We start from the raw sequence: 23,732 nt of genomic DNA, 5'->3' as shown, positions 1-23,732 counted from the left end.
GGGTTAAGGTAAGATGAAATTAATTAAGGCTTGATTTTAATGTTTGACAGCGGCCGAAATGAACAACGATCAAACTCATGTACTCACGTGGGTCTCTCGTGTTATATCGCGAAGGCATTAAACTGATCAATCAGTTGTTGAGCGATATATTCTTACAATTAACAAGCACAAATTTACGAGTTTAAGTGTTGCTTAGTTAATATAATAGAACCTACTTACATAAAATACGAAGGACAAAGGTCAATTCCAAGACGTTGAAGAAACGTCATAAAAAAAGAGAAGCAGTTCAATATCAATTTGTGTGTAGTTCGTATAATATTACTTTAGAAAGACGGAGCAATAATTACATACGAGAAGGAAGCTAAGGGGACTATGTGACACATTAGTCTGAATTAGTCTGACTGGTCTGACAACTGACGTCCACAGTAGTCTCAGAATAAATCAACTATCTGTAGATTGATAACTCCGCCCTCTTTCCATACCTTTGGTTTAGTCAAGTTTTAACCATAGATCTGGCAAATTTGTATACACCACGCATCGCCGACGTCACATCACACCATCGACAAAGGATGGTGGAAATTTAAAAAAAATGTGCAACCATAGACAATATAATTCTGATTCGGAACCTAACGAAAACCCAATTCATGAGCCTAAAACATAAGTAAAATGTCACCCAAGACCACAAGGTCCCATCTCCCAAAGCCCTGTCCTAAAAGAAATGACCTTAAAAGTATCTTCCTTTACAGCTCATTTTCTCAGGACAGCGTTTTATCAGAAGGAAGCTGAAAAACAAACTCATAATTACATGTACAATAGTTTTATTTTTTAAATATAAACATGAAATACAATAATATAAGCACAAAACACATTTAGAGGGTGAAATTACTGTATCAATATAAAACTAGCTGTTGGAAATGATAGTTATTTTCTTTCAACATTTAACGGCTATTGAAAAAAATATTGTCAATAAGGCAGTCAACGATTCAACCTACTGTTTTAGCGTCTAATTACATTATTATTATTTTTGTTTCCCTCTTACTTATCTTTTTACTTAAATATTTATACCTTTCATATATAAATAGTAAGTATATAATACTTTTTAGTTTTAAAAACTTTACATGCCTTTTAGATATTTTTAACTTAGGAATAGTACACAACATAAAGAATGTAACAGTGTAAACAGAAAAGTAAATTTAACAATAGGTTATTGTTTTAACAATACATATTGGCACCTGATAAATAAATAGGGTATAATAATAACAAATAAAAACACCAAATACAAGAGTAAAATTTAAAGAAGGTGTTGAGAGAATATTCATTATGATGTCAAGTATGTAATAAAAAAAGTAGAACTATATATAAACTAGACATAGAAAATAAACTAATTCGACTATTTTTTTATTAACACTAGTCGGTGACTGAAAATGGGCTGCAGACTAATACAGCCAAACTGAATAATGTAAACTCCGCATCAGAGAATATTTGGCTTAACATTACAAACGATAACAATATTTGACTTGTATATTTATTTTTTCGTTATTATTCTACTACTCATATAGAGATGTCAATAGAAAATGAATTGGCAAGGATACACCACAACCATACAATGGACCTGATTTAATGAGGAGCATGGCAGTACTACGATATTTAAAAGACGCTTATAGGAACAAATTGTGGTCCTTATTGGTTTTAACTTAGTTAAAGTTAAAAACAATTAGTTATGACAACCATTTCTTCATATATTTAGCATATTTTAAATGTCGCAGTACTGCCATTTTTCCTCATGGAGTCAGGTCCATTGTATGGTAGTGTATCCTTGCCAATTAATTTTCTATTGACATCGGTACACCATGCATTGATTATAAATGGTACAGTAATTTTGATAATGAATTGAATAAAAAAAAATTTATGTTCGTTACAATTAAGCCAATCAAAACATATATATTTGGCAATGGTTTCTTCAATAACGGGCACAAGATATAAATTTTCGCAATTATAATTTAGTACATACTCGACGACATAATGAATTTCAAGAGCGTTGATAGCAAATTTCTTAGTGGGATAATTTAAGCAAAACCTCTCTGTGGGACGGTACTCGCTTGCTAGGATTGATGAATTTATGGGATCATATGGGTCACCTATGGAAGATATTTTACATGTTCTGCCATCCCCTGTGCAGCAAGAGCAACGCTGCTGGTTGCAGAGAAGACATGACTGGGTCCTGCACTTATTTCTGGAAAAAAATATATCATAGTTCTTGAAGAAATTGAAGTAATGATTGACATATTAGAGGAACAAAACTAACAATACTATTCCCTTTTAAGTAATTTAAAACAGATATGTACCTCCATGTTCTACTGCCATCCCCTGTGCAGCAAGAACATCACTGCTGGTTGCAAATAAGACATGACTGGGTCCTGCACTTATTTCTGGAAACAATATATCATAGTTCTTGAAAAATTGAAGTAAAGATTGACATATTAGACGAACAAAACTATTCCCTTTTAAGAAATATAAAACCGATATGTACCTTCATTTTCTACTAGCATCCCCTGTGCAGCAACGGGTACGCTGCTGGTTGAAATGTTACGCTCTGAAATAAATATAATTATTACATTAACCGAATTAACAAAACATATTATTATTATTATAGGCTGATGCAGTATAGAATACCTTTTAGGATGTAGTCATGATACGTGCTGAACACCATTCTCGAAATGGACTCTCAGAGGTTATGGTTGGAAACTTGTGTCGAATAGTCTCTGTCCGTACATCCTTTCACACAACACGTTTTAAGGACTTTTTCGGTAGGCATTTTCACACATAAATCAACTGTTTCACACAACCAGATATTTAAAAAATTTTGACAATGTTATGATGACAAACAATGGCGTCCGTCAAACTTTGCTTTTTAGAGGAAGTGAAATGGCGGGAAGCACGAGTCGGCCACCCAGCGGCGAGAACACGCATTACACCGTTTGCGAACCCTCTCTTTCTGGCGCACGAGTCTTATGGTAAAGTGAGCGAGAAACAAAAAAAAAAGCATCGCCTACGTCACAAACATAGATTTTCAAAATGGCTACAGTTTGTGTTGACGTTTTGAAGCGGAGTTATACCCCCCTGCAACTGGCTAGCGGCGCCGGCGCGGCTGGCGGCTGGCACAAACACAGCTGTGCGTTCGTAGGTATCGATGGTCTAAATCAAAAACTACAACTGCAGAAGTGTGGATGTCTCATGTTCCCGCATAGCGAATTAAAGCGGGACATCAATAGCGTGTAATTTCCTCGCACACTCTTCGCGTATTTAGTATCACACGGTTGACTGTATTGGTGTATTTGTTCCCGATTTTTAACAAAAAACTCTGATTTTTAATTGAATTTGAAAACTATGTAATATATTATTTTTTTTTAATTCAGTGCATAAATGTATAACGGAAGAATACCAAAAATCTGAACCCAGAATTTATTATATTTATAGAGTTATTAAAGTTATTAGAAGCAATGTGTAGTAAATACACACCACAGATGAGGAAAGGAAATACACCAAAACATAATAATAAAAGTTCATTATCCACCACCTTGCATACAACTCAGTTCAAAAGTAGTCATACAAGATGGCTGTCAGGCATTTTCCTCTCACCCTAGATTTGGGTTCAATGCCATTCATACACAATCGAACTAATGCTTTATCCTGGGCTTTTAAGGTTAGGTTTTAAGGATTCAAAGAATGATAAATATGGTGGTTGGAGTGACAAGAAATTATTAAAAATGAAGTGAGAAATATAAATGAAAAGTAATTGGAAAAAAAAACTTGGTTGTTTGTAGATGCAACCTTTTTTTATATTGTTTTCCTATAAACGTATTTATCTGCACATACTTTTTACAGAATAAGATGAGCGTCAGAAACAACAATTTTCGTACGATTTTCTGAATTAAAATTATGAAATTTGAGGTTACTTCAAGTTTTGAAGTCATCTATATCTATATTGCTAATTAAATAGCTTTATGCTAAAATAAAGCAATACTTACGTTTATTACAGATTCAAAAGATATCGCATAGTCTCATAAAACAGAATATTTATAGCAAAACGACAATTTTTTTAATGAATTTTTTTAAAATTTTATTAAAATCAAATTTAATAGTATAATTATGAAGTCCTGCGAGAATTTTTTTGTTTTTGTTATTTTTACAGCTGTTTTTGTTATTGTTACAGCAGTTTTAAAATAGCATAGAAAGCGGAATAATTAATAAATTGATTTCTACGATTTAAAAACAAAAACATTACAAAATATTTCTTTTTTAGTTTTTTTATTAATTTACGTGACACAATTCACTTTTTACCTATATGTTCTTCACATGGTAACCTATAATATGTCGATAAGTTCTTGAAGAGCATAAAGGCACGTTGAAATATTTGAGGTACTATTATTTTTAAAGTTTCGCAATTGCATAGGAATAATGGCTGGCATGATATCCTACTACACCAGTGTCAACGTCTGATTCAAGAGTTTGATATTTGTTGTTCGAGAAAACGGTTATTCTTGTAACCGGTTCCTTTTGGAATATTTAATGAAAATGAAAAAATGTCTCCCCTACGTGGAAGGGTCCAAATATATTTTATTTTTATGTTTTAGGAACCCATTCTAAAAACAGGATAATGAACCGGTTCCACATAGGTCATCGTAACTGGAACCGCAGTGACAATCTACTTTAGGTACAAACATCTCTACCCTAAAACACAAGCATCCACAGACAACGCGCGTTGTACATACGGTGGGGTGGTTTATTTATGCATAATATAATATATGTGTAAGTCGACATTTTTTAGCAAAACTGAGTTATGAATGCCAATGTCAGCCATTAGGCTATTACGCATCAATGTAACTTAACTTATTTTCAACATTTTTTGAGTGCTAATCTCCAAGAAAATTGTTTTATTCATTCAATACCTGGAAATTGGACATTCAAACACTTAACAAAACATCAGTTTAAAACAAAGTTCACAGATAAATATCCCGTCACACGTTGAGGGCTTGAATGTTCACTATCCACTTTCAACTAATCAATGGCGTGTTTAGACATTTCAATTTTAGTTGATGCATTAGTCTAATTAAAATCTTAACGTCGCTATAGTTCGTTTTTATCCAACAGACCAAAACTTATATCGGGAGAAATAGCCCTCAAAGCTCTTTTTTACGAAAAACGCATATAAAATTAAATTAGCTCCCTTTTAAACTTACTAAAATGATTAAAGTGATAGCAATTATCATTTTTAAGTAACATTCGTTACAAATGTTTAAAATTACGCAAAACACAAATTATTAATTTGGATGTAGGACAAAGTGACGAAATCTTGAGTGTTAAAGTTGGATATTTATTTATTTATTAATTTAAACGTCCTGATGGGCTTTTACATGTTAAATATTCTTTTATAGTTTACTGCATAATACAGTGACAACAGAAGGTTTTTATTTTTAAAACATCAACACAAAAATATATATTTTTTTAAAGTTCACAACATATTTACAAGAAAACAACAAATATACACAATCGCTCTTTAAATATGCTACTTAAAAATAGCATTCAGGTATCTCTTGAACACAGGCAAACTGATATTAAATATGTCGATATTTGAGGTGAATTTGTTTCCAAATGTGTAAAAGCGAGAAATAGGTGCATGTATATGATAGCTAGTACTAAAGAAATTTATTAGTTGCAGGAGTTTACAACAGTCTAGTTTGGAGTGAATAATCTTAAATAAAAAAGTTAGGTCATTTATTTTTCTTCTGTTTTCTAGTGAAAGTATTTTAAGTGTATTTACTAAGAATGTATAGTTTTTGTGGATTTTGGACAAAGGAGACAAAAGCGCGCACTCTTGCGTGACTTCTGCTTTATCCAACGTGTTAAGTATTACAGGAAGATCGGAAAACATTTCAAAATAATATGATTATTGAATACACTTAAAATAAGTCGGTAATTAAATGATGATACTCACATGATTTGCGTTCAAAAATATTAACTTATTAGTTATATTTTGGAGGTGAGACCGAAAAAATTCAGATGTGATTCTTAAAATATTTTTTTGTGACATTTTGATTAATTTCTTGATTGGGAATCAAATGGTAATAGTAAGATTTATCCAATAGTAAATTTGTAAAATCATAATAGAAAATTTACCTTTTCAGACGTCCAAAAAATAGTATATCTGGCGGCATTGCATTTATCGGGCGATTCATTGCACTTGTTATTGTTGATTGACGAGCAGCAGCCCAGTGCCAGTGAATGCAATTAGTGTATCAAGTAGGTCATCAATCGTTAACTAGATCTAACTTAAGCCTGTGTATTCATAATTATTGTAAAACGCCTTAAAGGTGATTTTACACTTAAACGGCGCCACACAAATTTTCAATATTTTTTTATCATATAAATATAGATCGGAGCTTTAAAAATAGTAGGATAATTCAAAGGTTCTCGAAACACAATAAATCTTTAGAAATGTGTAAAACAATAGACGACGAGTCCTTTTTAAAAATGATTTTACATTGGAACACATGGAGTAGGATGTATATCTATTACACAATAAAGACTACCTTGTAAATAGTAGAGGTCATAAAACCTTCTAACCACATTAAGCTCCGTTACAAGTGTTCCAGTGTTTGAGATATCGGCGAACCATTGTGTATTACCATTCAGTTGGGCATGGGATATAAAAGTGGGTGAATGAAGAGATTTGAAATAGATATAGGTAAATAAACAAAATGAAAAATATAAACATCAAATTTACGAAAAAAACGTTTTTATCGACATTCTATTAGCTCTGCGATAAATACTTATTTTTCTAAATCATAATTCTTGACCAAAAAAAAGGAACAGATAAGAAACAAACGAACCCATGAGAAATGTTAGGTACTAAATATACAAATGAGGAAAACCTTTCATTTTCATTCTATTACGTTTACCTCTATATTGTTTTAAACATCACAAGTACAATCTCTCATAAAGAATCATTTATTGTATCATTTAAATAAACAACAGCTTTGTCTGCTGCTATATCAAAGATCTAAATCCTTTGTATTTTAATTTAATTAAATTTAAATAATTGCTTATAATATACCTTTACCGTTCTTTTATGTACATGATTATGGACCATTAAATTACTTATAATACGATGACTTAGATTCAGTAACTATACCTAATGATGATAAATGAACCATCACGCCGTTGCTCCTCAGGAGTAGGCAGAGTGGATGAATCGCCAAGCAACTGTGTTTTGGCCCCCAATCCTTGCTCCATCCATATTTGAAAATCATCTCAGATACTCTTTCATTATTACAACTTTTAACATGATCCACAATAAGTGTTCATTTTTGCGTCATACGTTCTCCTGACACTGCATGAGCTCAACTATTCAAACACCCCTTTACTTATAGTTATCATTATCAGCAATGCATTCCTTTTGGAAGTCTTGATGAACTGCCAGTGGAAGGGTGTAATATGTACTCTCTGGTAAAATTAATATATGTTCAAATGTAGATTCCTACAATGTCATGAATGTATGTAATGTGTTTTCATTTTCATTTTAATTATTTTTTGTTTTCTCTACAGATAGCCCTAGTATTTAAGAAGCTGTTTGTTAATTATTATTTTTAGGCTTTTTTGTTTTAACTATACCTGAACATATTTCAATACAGTTGTGTTTTTGTAAGTATTGTAGACATCCTGCAGCCTAACCACTATGCAGGGACATTGAAGGTCAAGATTATTTAATAATAAATGTAGTAGTTTAACCAAAAAAGTTCTTGTGAGAGCCAGGGGTGCCGTTGGAAAGTTCCTCAGTCCAATCGGACAGTTCCTTTGTCCCATCAGAAAGTTCCTCAGTCCAGTTCCTTTGTCCAACTCTCAGTAACATGCCTCACTGTTAGTTTAATTTCATCCTACTCTCAGTAACATGCCTCACTGTTTGTTTAATTTCGTCCTACTCTCAGTAACATGCCTCACTGTTTGTTTAATTCCGTCCTACTCTCAGTAACATGCCTCACTGTTTGTGATTTATTTCAATTAATTAATTGACTGCGCGATTAAAACAGCAACGACGTTTTGTTATTTCAATTTTTAGTACGAAAGTGCAGTACAAAGAATGCAAGGCTGGTTTAAACGTAATGAGTAAGATTAAGAAAGGGACGCTTACATGGTTTGGGTACGTAGAGCGAATGAGAGAAGAAAGAAATGTAAGGAGGATATATGATGCAAATACGAATGGTAGCAGAAGTCGGAGACGCCCGTGGAAGACATGGCACGATCAAGTGAATCAGATACTCGAGTCAGGCCATGTCAAGAGTCAGAATAATAGAAGAGTATGTATGAATGTGAATGAGGCAAGGAGTGTGTGCCAAGACCAAGTTTTTTTGGCTGTCCGTCCTCTCTGCCTACCCTTGCGGGGAATGGTAAGTCAGTTAGTTGGTACGATATTTTACAATAATGTAGAATTTGGCATGTATTATAAAATGTTATGTGCAAAAATTTAGAAATAAACTTTGTTTTTATGACCACCCTGTACAGGGCTGTAACGGGCGATAAGTTGAAACAATTTTCTGATAAAATAATGAAAAACTATTAACCTCTTGCATTTTCCATGTACTTTTTATTGTTTTCTATAGCGTATATATTTAGGCGCTGTGTTTGTAGAAATTTTCCAGAAAACCACTAAAATAACTTTGTAAATAGCAAAATCACAAGCGAAGACATTTACTTTTTTGGCGCTAACGAACGAATGTATGGTATAACAGCAATCACGTGGTCTTCCCGCTGTGCTGCTATTGGCTGTTTGGTCTATTAGAGTAATACGCCCGTAACGGAGAGTTTGGTCTATTAGAGTAATACGCCCGTAACGGAGAGTTTGGTCTATTAGAGTAATACGCCCGTAACGGAGAGTTTGGTCTATTAGAGTAATACGCCCGTAACGGAGAGTTTGGTCTATTAGAGTAATACGCCCGTAACGGAGAGTTTGGTCTATTAGAGTAATACGCCCGTAACGGAGAGTTTGTCTATTAGAGTAATACGCCCGTAACGGAGAGTTTGGTCTATAAGAGTAATACGCCCGTAACGGAGAGTTTGGTCTATTAGAGTAATACGCCCGTAACGGAGAGTTTGGTCTATTAGAGTAATACGACCGTAACGGGGAGTTTGGTCTATTTGAGTAATACGCCCGTAACGGAGAGTTTGATCTATTAGAGTAATACGCCCGTAACGGAGAGTTTGGTCTATTAGAGTAATACGCCCGTAACGGAGAGTTTGGTATATTAGAGTAATACGCCCGTAACGGAGAGTTTGGTCTATTAGAGTAATACGCCCGTAACGGAGAGTTTGGTCTATTAGAGTAATACGCCCGTAACGGGGAGTTTGGTCTATTAGAGTAATACGCCCGTAACGGAGAGTTTGGTCTATTAGAGTAATACGCCCGTAACGGAGAGTTTGGTCTATTAGAGTAATACGCCCGTAACAGAGAGTTTGGTCTATTAGAGTATAGAAACCTGTGTAATAAGTTAATTAAACAAGCCAAATACAAATATTATCAAATGGATATGCGATGCCAGGTAGATGCCATTTATACGGATTATTCTAAAGCATTTGACCGTGTTAATCATTATATTCTTCTACAAAAGTTATTAGGTCTAGGAATTCACGGTGACCTCTACAGATGGATCGCATCATACGTCAATAATCGGCACCAAATCACGGTTGTCAATGGTTTTGCATCTTGCTTAACGGAAATCATCTCAGGTGTGCCCCAGGGATCGCATCTTGGACCACTCTTATTTAATATTTATATAAATGACATTTCCGTATGCTTTAAAAATAGTTACTTTGTTTTATACGCGGATGACATGAAAATTTATAAAGCTATACAGTGTTTATCCGATTTTATGGAATTGCAAAGCGATCTTGATAATTTGTGCGTATATTGTGAATCAAATTTATTGTCCGTAAACATATCTAAGTGTCACTCGATTACATTTACTAGAAATACAAACAAAATCATCTATCCATACAACTTAAAAAATAAACCTTTACAACCTATGTCTACGTGTAAAGATCTAGGTGTTTACTTAGATAGCAAATTAATTTTTGACAAGCACATTGAACACATTATTTCTAAATCCTACAGAATGCTAGGTTTCTTATTAAGAATATGCAAAGTTTTCAAAAGTGCTAAGACTCTGAAAATTTTGTTTTGTTCATTGGTCAGAAGTCCACTGGAGTATGCTTCCACAATATGGAATCCTCAATATAAGGTATACATAGATTTAGTAGAAAGTATACAGAATAAATTTTCGAAACATTTACTCAAGAAATACAACAATACTACAAATAATATGTTAACTTTACAAAAAAGACGCACATTGTCAGACCTGTTGTTTCTACATAATCTGCTAAATAATAAAATAGATAGTCCCGAATTGCTATCCGTCATTGGTTTAAATGTTCCAACGAGGCGTACCAGGCACACTACACTATTTCATATTGAAGCCAACAATACCAATGCAGCAAACAACTCAGTAATTACTCGCGCAATCACAACATACACCCATTACGAAAAATTACTACATTTAGACATCTTTCATGATTCCTTTCTAACATACAAAACTAACTTATTAAATTTCTTTGCATGACAAATTTCAAAAATATTTTCAGATCATTTTTCAAAACTCCTATGTATTAACAGTCAATTACAATTCGTGAGCTTATTATTATTCTTATTTTCAATTCATTTATTATTATCTATCCACACACTTCCTTCCTTTTATAACAATCTCAGGCGAAATTACGTAATGACATTTTATGGACATACGTAATAGGTACTACAACTATGTAATAACTAAAAAAATTGTAACTGTATCTTATTGTACTGTGTATGTCTTAACAAATAAATACATAAATAAATAAATTACAAAAAAGAAATAAAAATCGCCAAAAATGATCCTAAAAAAATTTGGGAAATTGTAAGAAATATTACTTATTCCACTCTGAAGAAAGATTCACATATCAAAGAACTATTAATAAACGGAGACACAGTCTTAACAAACAATGAACCTAATAAAATAGCTAATTTCATTAACACACAATTATCAAAAGTTGGCTCCCAATTTAGCGGAAAAAATTCTTAAAAAAAACTGTACATCAGAAGACTCTTTATCCAAACTTTGCTCTTCCATACGACCAAATCACTCGTTTAATGCTTATCAAGTAAATACAAAGGAAATCTCGGATCTTATTAAATCTCTCAAACCAAATTGCGCGATGGGACCGGATAACATTTCCAATCAAATACTGATAAATCTACGAGAATATATACTTATACCGCTTCAACACATTTTCAACCAATGTTTTAAGCTCGGAATTGTCCCTGATCACTTAAAAATAGGATGTATTACTCCAATACATAAATCGGGAGACAAAACTCTGATATTAAATTACAGACCAATCACTTTGCTAAACTCACTATCTAAACTTCTAGAAAAAGTTATGAAAAAAAGATTACTTGCGTACCTTGAAAAACACAACCTGCTCTCAAGCCGTCAATTTGGATTTCGTGCCAAAATGGGTACAGAAGATGCTTTATCAGAATTAACCAACTACATAGTGAAAAGCATAGATGGCGGATCAAAGGTGATTGGGGTGTTCTTAGACCTAGCAAAAGCTTTCGACACCATTTCGCATAACTTACTACAACAAAAACTCAAAAATATCGGTATAACTGGTCAACCGCTAAAATGGTTTGTCAGCTACATTGAAAAGAGACAGCAAATAGTAAAAATAAATAAATACAGCAGTGACAAAGCAGATATCAGGTATGGAGTACCGCAAGGCAGCGTTTTGGGTCCCATACTATTCCTCATATATATAAATAGTCTAACTGAGATAAACCTAGGAAAAATTGAGTACAAAGTAATCAGTTATGCAGACGACACTGCAATTTTGTTCAAGGCACAATCATGGGAAAAGGTATTCAAAAACACAGAAACAGGGATGACTGTAGTAAATAAATGGCTACAAAATAATCTACTAACACTGAACATTTCAAAAACAAAATATCTAACTTTTAGCAAAACAAAGGCTGGTCAACCACATAGCCAACCACAACTACATCTTAACCCCTGCACCAATATTTCGTCAAATAACACATGCTGTACTTGTGACAAAATTGTTTATGCAGACAATATTAAATATCTAGTTTTAACTGTAGACCATAAACTAAAAAGGGATCTCCATATTAATATATTATCAAAAAAAATACGAAAATTATCATACATCTTCAAAACAATACGAAACATCAGGTCATTAAATCAACTAAAAAATATATATTTCGCACTCTGTCAAAGTATTTTAACGTATGGAATATCAGTTTGGGGAGGAGCAGCAGATACTTACCTCAATTCTCTTAAAATAAATCACAAAAAAATAATTAGAATTATGTTTAAAAAACCTTACCAACATCCGACGGAACAGCTAATGATCAAAAACAAATTACTAGACGTAAATAAACTATTCATAAGGAAGATCATTTACAAAAACTGTATCAAAACTTCACATCTCCACATACCTCACTCGCAAAACACAAGAGCAAAAATTAATAAGCACTTTCAAGTTCCCCATATCAAATCAACTTTTGCAAAAAAACACGAATCTTACCTAGCACCACACATTTTCAATACCTTCCTAACACAAACAAAAATTTACGTCACCCCAAATAATTTGAATTGGCTGTTCAAAAGATTTGTATTATGGCTGAATGAAAAGGAAAGAACAGATATTCAAAATATTCTAAATAAATAACATTTCATACAATTTCTCACGAAATTATATAATATTCAAATAAAACAAATGCGAGAAACTGCAATTTTGCAATACTAATTATCATGTAACCGCTATATCTATATTCAATTGTCACAAAATTTAATTTAAAAAGTATGTATGTAAATATTTAATATACCACCACATAATTGTGTCTTTTTGTCTTTTTACATACATATATATATTTTTTTTTTAAATACATTCATTTCTTTTGGAACAAATATAATATGTGATTTACCCGCCTCGGAACAGACTTTGTCTAGTGAGTCGGGAAAAAGAAAATAAAACAATGTAAACAACCATGAAATTAAATAAACGCCCGGGTTGCCGGCACTGAAATATAAATATATAAAAGTAATACGCCCGTAACGGAGAGTTTGGTCTATTAGAGTATTACGCCCGTAATGGAGAGTTTGAATTTCATACATAGGCTAAGATATGGCTCGGGTGTTAGATACATTTAAATGAAATGTAACATAAAGGCCGGTTTAAAAATGAGGGGCCAACGTGTGGATGTTGCATAGACACTCTCGGAATATTGTTTTATTTTGGTGGACTTAAGACAAACTGCATTTTGAAAACACATTAAAAATATTTTTAATTTTTTTTTTCAATTGGATCTTATAAATACATGCTTTATGAGAACAACTGCATACTTAACTCGATTTCGCCAAAAAAGGTCTGTTGGACAAAAACCAACTAGAGCGACGTTGACCAACTCTGTTAAAAGAAGGTTCACACTTGTCAATGTACTTTCGATATGTTCAAACTTAAATTGAAAAGTTTAAGCCGCTACAAGTCAAGCAGAGCGCCAGTGTTGTTTTCTGACGGTCTCTGGAGTTGCGGTTTGTCCAACTAACCCTCTAACATCTGTGTATTGTTTATTGTTATAGTTCCAATCATGGACCTAAAAAGCCCTGGATAGAGCATTAGTGCGATTTTGGAATCATTTTATATGCCATTGAAGCAAAATCTAGGGTGAGGGGATATTGTCAGGCAACCACCTTGTTTAACAAACTTTTAAATGATTTGTATGTAACGCGGTGCATATTGAACTGTTACTATATTTTTGTGTTGTTAATGCAGCTATGTATAACGATCGGCTTATGATTTTTGGGGTATTTGATGAGACGTGAAACGGGACATGTAATTAAAAAATTAAGTAGGTTAAGTCATTTTCCATACATCTTCCCCCTTCCCCGTGGCTTTCAATTGTTCTCGCATAATACGTTCTTCATTATTTTTAACTATTAAAAACGTTCACGGTTTTAATAGTTAAAATAATGCCAAAACCCACCAAATCGTCACTAGGAGCTTACTTTTAATTTCGACAGGGTAAATTCAGTTATTACTCAACACCATGTAAAATGTGTTCTGACATCTCGTCACTACCGTTATTGGATTGTAAAAATGCGTTAAAATAAAACCATGTCCACACTCAATTAAATATTTCCGTTTAGTTAACTCATCGGGTATTATTGTATACTTTACAGCAATTTTTCCCAACAACTGCCGGTCCGTAGGGAATTCCTGTCCGTCAGATAATTAAACACTGACTAGCTTCGTGCAGACAGCCTGCATAACGCACGTGATCAACTCACAACAATTAGCTCATAAATAATTATAGGAAAAATAGTTGCAAGATGATATGTTAATTCTGATTTTGAAATATGAAATCGACAAATATGACGTTTAATAACTAGGTCCCAATGGCGAAGTGGCTAAGACGCTGTCTCAGTAAGACAAGAGATCCTGGCTCGATTACTAGTTGTGACCGTTATTTTTTTAAATTTTCTGTGTCTTGTTCTGTTTCATGTTTCGTTTAGATTTATTTGTATTATCTTCCTTTTCAATGACATATTACATTTATGGGTATAACCTTAAAAAAATTAAAGAAAAAGTGTTTCCTTAAAATGAATTTTGTTTTTTCTAAGCCAAGAGTAGGAGTTACATATATGATGGTTATAAATTAAATTCATATTGTATACATAAAATGTTCAAGCTAATCTGCAACTGAAGCCATATGTCTACAGATAAAATTCCAGCGTCTGGAATGTGAAATTGACCCACAATATCTTCAAAAAACAATAAATAAAGCGATTTAAAAAAAAAATCATTTTACGCACGTAGGGCTCTTACCTATATGTGGTATAATTTTGACATGATGAATAATTAAGAACTTGAGAAAGAAGTAATAAAATTAAAATTGACAACAAAATGTAAATGAAATAAAAATACAAGAAATAAATATTAAAAATACAATGATCAGATAGGTTTACAAAGAGACAGCTAAAGATTCAATGATAAGATTGGAATAGCTTTTAAAAATGATACACAACATTCACCATATTACATCGAATATTTGTTTTCCACCGTGTAAAACCGCTGCATCCGAGAATGGCCAAATAAGTTGCGTTTTCGAATTAAACATTGTGTCGTGTTGTTCGTGTCGGTACGTTTATAAGTTGCAGGAGTTTGGAAAAGTCTAGTTTAGATTTTAAATAAGAACGTTAAATCATGAGTCCATCTTTTACTGTATGAATGTTATTAGTATTTCATAGGAAAGGATAATGTTTGTATTCTAGCAGGATATTTGATTCAAAATGTATGAAATTTACTGAAGATATTTATTTATTCATGCCCTATTTGAGCTTTTTACACGGGCGTGCGCAAAACGGGTACCTATAATGATCACTGAAGACCACAAACGCACTTTAGCAACGACGACAGGGTGAAAGACGAGGTTTGGCATTTCCTTAATGACTTGGCAGCGAGTTGGTATGATGTGGGTGTACATGGCGCTTACATAAATGCATCGACCGAAATGGTGATTAAGTAGAAAAATAGATACAATTTTAAGATTTAATACGTGTAAATATTAGTAAGAACATAATTTTTTTTTCTCGAACTTGCTTTTCCTTAGAATGTATCTCATGGCTCTGATTCGAATGAATTTTTTTTGTTCAGGTTCCCTTCAGCAGCTGAATAATAATATTCATAAATCATCTAAAACCATGTTTCTAGTTCTATTGAGAACTGTAAAAACATGCTAATTATAATTTGAAAATAAACACAATTTGGAACTAGCGTTTGTGATTTTAATGATTTTTTATAAAACCTACAAACAAAGGATAAATTCACTGGCTTGAAACGAGTCCGAAGTTTATCTGTTTCCGTAACAATATTCGGAGTAAAGATTTTTCTAGTGTGAGCGGGCGAATCCAAAATCAATAATCTCCGACACTCAAACCATTTTTCGTGTCGCTCCAGTGGACAGAAATAACATAACAAATACTTGAGTGATATGAATAGTTAGTTAGTGTTGTGGTTGTCATAATGAAAAATATGGTGGATTTAATAGGGACACGAATATTTAAAAATAGTAATAATAATTCAAAATAAAACAATAACTTAGTATACTCCACTTTTTTAAATACTTAATGCCTACCGGGTTTCACTACAACCGTAGCTTCTTCAGGGCTGTATAATACTGGATTAACATTTATAAATAAATATTATAAAAAATAAGTATAATATAATAGGTCTGATATATTCTGTTAAAAGGTAAAAGTATTTCCAATTGAAAATAAAATCCAAATTAATGGATTTTTTCCGAACGTTTCCGGAAACTAATAACTGTTTTAGAAGGGATATGAAAAACGCATTCAAACTTTATTATTACAAAAAAAACTAATATTTTTTTAAATATAAAAATTATAACATAAAAAGTTTTAGAACCTTATGTTTATTCGAACTAAATTAATGATAACGAAAAAGAAGAAAAACACGCACGTTTTATTTGACAAATGTATCGTAAACGTTATTGTTAACACACTTATTTGTCGTTTTATATAAACATAATTAATAAAAAATCCACAAAACTTCATTTTTTTTTCTAAATTGCGGTCGGAAACATAGGTTTTACTGAGGTGGACAATTTGATTCTTCTAGATTTGAGGTGGTTAACTTCTAGATTTGAACATAAAGCGTGGTGTTTTTTCTTTCTAACGGAGCACGGTTTAGATCGTATTTCTCACCATGACAGTAAGAGAGACAACGAGAGCTGTTCCCAAATACAAACAATTTCGCCCGAGGGGATAAAAGCTTATGAAAAGTCAGAATATATTGAATCTACTTTTGTACGAGACGAATATAGGCTATTATAATAAAATAATGCAGATCGGCCAGTTACAAAACCGTGTTGTTCTGGAATAATCGGTTCCATGATAACTCGACACAGTGACGTGACAATTCAACACACTTTGAAAAAGTAATGTAAAGTCATTAGAAACAATGAATTTTTTTTTAACCTATACTAACGTAAGCTACTTAACCCAGTTAATAAAGTTTTTGTTTCATCACTTTCCAAGACTTTATGTATCTTTTTAAAGATGTGATGAATTATCATTGTGATGATTCATCCGGTCACAGAATAATCATATGCCTAGTTTAAACAGCAATGTTATCTAAGACAATAATTTTTTCGGGAAGGTAGACAGTATAAAAATTGGTCTTTAATTTAAAACACAAATTTTATCGCCAGATTAAACACAAATATGTTTTCAAGAGGAACTGATATACAATGAATACATTCCTTTATGAATACCGGTGGAATTTTGTCAAAACGTAATCCCATTTTACATTGTAGAATTTTTTTTTCTTAATAACATCTAGATAAATGTGAAGTGTTGTATATTGAAGATTTAATTTCAGGTATTATTAACAATATCACAATTTTGTTCATAAGCACTTAAAAAATATTCAGTAATGAGGTCAACTAATTCCTGATCATTGTCTGCAAGCTTACGCCCCGAGTACATTGATCTAGGACACACATTGTGTTCTTTGAGACAATTTACATAGTTATAAATATATTTAAGATCGGACATTTTTAATCTACGCTTTCGTTAACAAAAATCAGATTTAAAGAAGTAGTGACAATGAGATTTTCTCCACTATGAATGCGTAGGTGAATTTTAAATGTGTTTTTTTTTATTTTTATCAGGAGTAGTTACAGAGGGAACACTTCTCGAGTATGGATGAGAATGTGACTTTTTAAATGTACTTTTTGAGAACATGAATAGTTGCAGTAGGAACATGCATAAGGTTTTATTCCAGTATGGGTGCGTAAGTGCACGGTTAAACGTGATTTTTCTGAGCAGGAGTAGTTACAATGGGTACATAAATAAGGTTTTTCTCCAGTATGTGTGCGTAAGTGCACTGTTAAATCTGACCTGTTTGAGCAGGAATAGTTACAATGGGGACATGAAAAAGGTTTTTCTCCAGTATGTCTGCGTAAGTGTATTGTTAAACGTGATTTGTCTGCGCAGGAGTAGTTACAATGGGAACATAAATGAGGTTTTTCTCCAGTATGGGTGCGTAAGTGCTTAGTTAAACTTGATTTGACTGAGCAAGAGTAGTTACAATGGGAACATGAATGAGGTTTTTCTCCAGTATGGGTGCGTAAGTGCTTAGTTAAACGTGATTTGTCTGAGCAGGAGTAGTTGCAATGAGAACATGAATGAGGTTGTCCTCCGGTATGGGTGCGTAAGTGCCTTGTTAATCGTGATTTTTCTGCGCAGGAGTAGTTACAATGGGAACATAAATAAGGTTTTTCTCCAGTATGGGTGCGTAAGTGCCTAGTTAAACTTGATTTGTCTGAGCAAGAGTAATTACAATGGGAACATGAATAAGGTTTTTCTCCAGTATGGGTGCGTAAGTGCCTCGTTAAACTTGATTTTTCCGAGCAGGAGTAGTTGCAATGAGAACATGAATAAGGTTTTTCTCCAGTATGGGTGCGTAAGTGCCTCGTTAAACGTGATTTTTCCGAGCAGGAGTAGTTGCAATGAGAACATGAATGAGGATTTTCTCCAGGATGCGTTTTCAGGTCCATTAGCATGTCTAAAAAAGATGGTGGAAAAAGTTCAAAAGTAGGTATCTATACTGAAGACAAAAAATTATGAAAACGAATTAAGACCAATAAAAAAATATTTTACCTGCAGCAGTCTCGGTAATATTATCATATTGCTCTAAGCATTCCTTTTTAATATCCGGCACATCTATGTCTATTTCCGTATAAGAGATTCCACTTCCATCTTCTTCTGGGGGTGTCGGTTCTGCCCTGATGGGTTCAGTCTCTACATTGACGCTACCTGGAACAACAAAACAATGTGTATTCAGAACTTTCAGTGATTTTAAGTCTGTAGATTGTATGAAAACGCTCTATATTTCATTTCATAGAAGTCAAGTAGAGTATAATTCAATTATTTGGTCTCATTTATGTAAAGTTTACTCTAACAATAAACGACGAGTTCAGCACAAATTTCTTATGTAAGTACAAAAATTTTGAGCTCAAAATTCCAATTGAATACATTTATTAGTTTGAGGCCCCAATTGTATCTAAAAACGTTGTCTGAATTATGGATGTTAATATGTTTTGTTGTAACACAGAAGAGTCATTAACAACTTAATTGACAGCCATGCCATCGTCCCCATTATTAAATGCCATGTACCGACTAGGAATACAGCCATGCTATCGTCCCCATTATTAAATTCCATGTACTGACTAGGAATACAAGGCAAAATGAAACATTCTTCTGCAATACATACACAACTAACTATGAGACACACTCAATAACCAATAGGATGCATGATCAAGGCAACAAGATTGGAGTACTGTTGTTATATTTTCTGAGACCATTTATAGAACCAAGCGTTATCAAAACAAGCACTTTGTTAAATGCTACTATTATAGTTATTATTGTTCTCAGGTGAAAAAATGTAAAAAGCAGTAATTGTTGAATGAAACACTAGCATATATTGAATATTTTCTCGGGTAAGAAATAAGCCCCCATAGCTCAGTGGTCAGAGCTTTCGACCGGAAATCGAATGGACACGGGTTCGAGTCCCGTTGGCGTCATGTATTTTTTATCAGGAGATTTTTTCAATGTGGATGAGTGTTTCAGGCGAACAATTATTGCTTATAAAAATAATTGTTATCCTTTGTGCTATGCATAAATAAAATCTTGTCTTTAAAACATTAATTTATCAAAAAAATAATAATTAATTTCTTTGTTATTTATTTTTTTCTACTAACGGACTACTGTTCAATTACGCAATACATATAACATGAAATGATAAAAAATAAAAGTTACAGAAAGTGAAGGGTATATACCCAATCAATGAATGAAGGAAAGCAAAAGTATTTATTTTTTATTATTTATACCCGCTAAACTGCCAAAGCAGTTTGTCAGAAGAACAGTTTGTCAGCAGAACATATTATTTATAAATTACAGAGAATAATCAAGTAAGAGCCTGAACAAAGTTGTGTTAGATGGAATCACAGTAAAAAACATTATTCAGTAAATAAAATCTCAATTAATTTGATTTTAGAAAATATTTGTTACTTTGTTTAAAAATGAAAACAAATCTTTAACCACAAGATTCAGGATAAATTGTAGAAAATCAAAAGGGTCCACAATTTTTAACATTTTAATTTTGAATGCTGGTGGCTTTCTAGTGTTACTTCAAACCTTTTAGATCTAGAAACAATTTCGAGACATTCTGTTGATGATTCCGTATGTGTTTTACCAAGGCAAACGTGACTGAAGGTGAATAGTTACATAAAGAGGATAAAACAAGTCTTCTGTGATTAAGCATACGACGTGACGCTTTGAAGATAACTTTAGAGTGAAAATGAATAGATGCAGTCGAGACATGAAAATGGTTTTTCACAACTGTGGGTAAAAATCAAAGTCGGGAATGCCAAAATACCCGAATAAAAAAAACATCATGCATCAAAAAGATAAATTCTCTGCTGTGAGCAAATGATTTTAATAAACCTCTTCGAGAACATGAGAAGTTGCAGTTAGAAGAAGAAAAATGTTCTTCTCCACTGTGAATCTGCATTTATTTTTTCAAACCTCACCTTTGAGAACAAGAATAGTTGCATTTGGCACATGAAGACGGTTTTTCTCCACTCGATCGAATCGGCATTAGTTTCTTTAAATTTCCCCTTTAAGAACAAGAAAAGTCGCACTCGGGACACGAAAAGAGTTTTTCACTACTGGGGGTGAGCATGTGGCTTTTTGAGAACTCGGATAGTTGCAGACGAGACACGAAAGAGGTTTAGCTCGACTGCGAGTCAGCATGTGACGCCGTGTTTCTAGCACATGAAGATGTACAGTTGGAATATGAAAAAGGTTTTCTTCTAATATGCGAACGCAAGTGCTGTTCTAACGTTAGTTTATGAGAGCTAAATTAATTACAATGGCGACGAGAGTATCGTTTTTCCCCAGGATGCTTCATCAGGTTTGTTAATAAGTCTGAAAAGGATAACAGATAAGCCCAAGTACAGTGGATTTACATAAACGCTAAAATTGGGAAACAAAAAATCTGTTTTACCTGGTGTCTGGATAATTCTTTCAGAGCGCTCTAAGAATTCATTTTTAACATCCGAGAGTTCTATGTCCATTTCCGTAAAAGGAATACTAGCTTCACCCTTTACACGGCTTTCTGGTTCTGCTTTGATGGGAACAGTCTCCAGATAAATGCTACCTGGAAAAATAAAAGAAAAATAGTGAATTGATATACCGAGACGAACAATGCATTACATTAAAAAATACGGTCGTTCCTCTCCGAGACAGTATAATTATACCAAATTGTTTGAATTAAAAAAACTTGCTTCGCGATCGATTTGTGGAGAGTAAAACGAACATTCGTACTGGAGTACAAGACCGGTTTTAACTGAAGGCTGATCATGAATAAGAGCATTCAACAGGATTAAATCATAGTTAACACGCGGAGCAAGCAAATGACTATTCTCCGAATTTGAGAATGGTTTCCTTCGATGAATCCATATATTTGTATAAAAAACAAAGACAGGCCGCCCGCCCCCAGGGTCTCTATTCCCCAGTCTCGACCGCTCGCAATTTCCGCCGAAAGTACATACAAAAAAGAAAGTACATAAGTAGGGTTTGTTATTCTTGAGTCTCACCGAAAGTACATACTACACGCCATACGTCAAAATTTATTCGACTTAAGCAACGAGTGGGTCGAAGCAGTAGAGATCGGCAAAACTGTCAAAATCTCATTGCATCCTGGTGAATTGCCTTATACAAAAAAAAATCGTTTCCCGCGCGCTTTTCGAAGCTGGTATCGGATTCGTTTAGTTATGCAAAGCTGTTTTAACCATTTTTCTGGCATTTCGATATGTTTCCACCACCGCCATTCATTTCAGAAAAAGTGCGGTAGCAAATAAAAACGTTGACAGAACGACGCGGCAACGGTTTGTTGACTCTGGAATAGATACCCTGGTCTCTCGACAGAATTTGTTCATATTTTATCAAAATTAATTAATCAGTGTTAAGATATTAAATTGAGAAGGAACTTTTCCTTTTTGAGGGAAGGTAATATCAATTCCAAAAGGTGGGTCCAAAACGAATACCTCAAACTCCAATTCGAAGGAATAACTCAATTTGTTTGCATCCAATAATCAAAATAGCAAGCACCTCCCAATAAACTATGGAGTTCCGCAGGGATCAATACTAGGACCACTATTGTTCCAAATGTATATAAATGATTTCTCCCAATTAGATTATTAAATAGGCTGTGCATTGATACACACTTAACATTTAACCAGCATATTTAAGATATTAAAGATAAAACTAAAAAGTAACTAACCGTCACGCCGTTTCCCCGAAGGGGTAGACAGAGAGAACAGACCTCCAAACAACTTACACACTTCTTGCCTCATTCACATTCATATATCTTCTCATACATACTCTTCTATTATTCTGACTCTTGACATGGCACGACTCAAGTATCTAATTCACTCGATCGTGCCATGTCTTCCTCGGACGTTCCCGACTTCTGCAACCATATAAAGATAAAATCTCCCTGCTAGCCGGTTATCATATCTGTTACCAAATAAAATTTTAAAAGGACTATATTATAGCCTCGTACATTAACATTTAAAATACTTGATTGAAATTTGAGAATGAAACATAAATGAACTACAGATAACACAAAACAAAGTATACAAAAAGTAATTTCTGTCTCCTTAAATACAAAAAAAATAATAAACGCATACATTCAAATACATAATTCCTTAAAACTTCCCAAATACATACACACTTTACACGGCAACAGTATTGGTTAAGAGGTGGGCGACATATATAATTGCCTTTCAGACAAAATCAAAAACGAAAAGGTGTAGGTACATTTAAAAGAAAATTGTTCACTTTTATTCACAAATAGCAAACAATTAAAGTGAAAAAATACTGTTATTTAATCTATCTACGTGTGAAGTAATTTAAAAAAAATATTTAATTATTTCTAGTTAAATAAGTGAAAATGTAATTTTCTTTAAAATGCGATGAAACTCAAACAGTGCTCCTCACGGGACCCGGAAACAAGCTCAAACGAAGGAGGAAAAATGGAAAAAGCGCAATGGACACATGGCGAGTACTCGCGTAAACTGTATAATATACTGACTCCGCTTTAAAATAATCAAATACATCAACGAATGCAGACCTCTTCAAGGTACGCATTAAAGAAGTCCCTACCACCACACTCTTCCCAAACCCCCTTTAAAACGTTGCTCAACCTAAGGTTAGAGAGTTTCCCGACTGCCTAGCGCACATGTCAGGTTTATATCTTATAACTAAAATAACATAATCCAGCAGAACAGCAAAAGTACTAAGTCTATAAAAATATATTTCACAGCTTACAACTTAAAAATATTCATTGAGACCAAAATAAAGTTTCGGTTTTTTCCACCTACTTTTTTTTGTCGCATTTGCAACAGTTTGGAGACCGGTGTTATATACCGGTGAAAAGGCATTCCCGTGAGATGTCAGGTTTATATCTTATAACTAAAA

The 23,732-nt window shown here is 33.3% G+C and overlaps 1 protein-coding gene across 1 annotated transcript in view; it reads right to left on the bottom strand.

Annotated features, from left to right (window-relative positions):
* LOC149415172 (uncharacterized) overlaps window positions 1–23,732 on the bottom strand; it is a 32,843-nt gene that overhangs the window by 1,083 nt on the left and 8,028 nt on the right. The window contains exons 2-4 of the mRNA XM_089643029.1: window positions 21,256–21,408; window positions 18,849–19,004; window positions 17,918–18,753 (exon numbers count right to left, since the gene is read on the bottom strand). Coding sequence (XP_089499155.1) covers window positions 17,918–18,753; window positions 18,849–19,004; window positions 21,256–21,408 — 1,145 coding nt within the window. The remainder of the gene's footprint in view (window positions 1–17,917; window positions 18,754–18,848; window positions 19,005–21,255; window positions 21,409–23,732) is intronic.

Source organism: Hesperophylax consimilis, chromosome 19, assembly GCF_061612785.1.
Source record: "Hesperophylax consimilis isolate HC1 chromosome 19, BYU_Hcon_1.0, whole genome shotgun sequence".
Classification (NCBI taxonomy): Eukaryota; Metazoa; Arthropoda; class Insecta; order Trichoptera; family Limnephilidae; genus Hesperophylax; species Hesperophylax consimilis.
The sequence above is the reverse complement of the archived record's forward strand: the minus strand, read 5'-3'. Positions and strand labels throughout refer to the sequence as shown.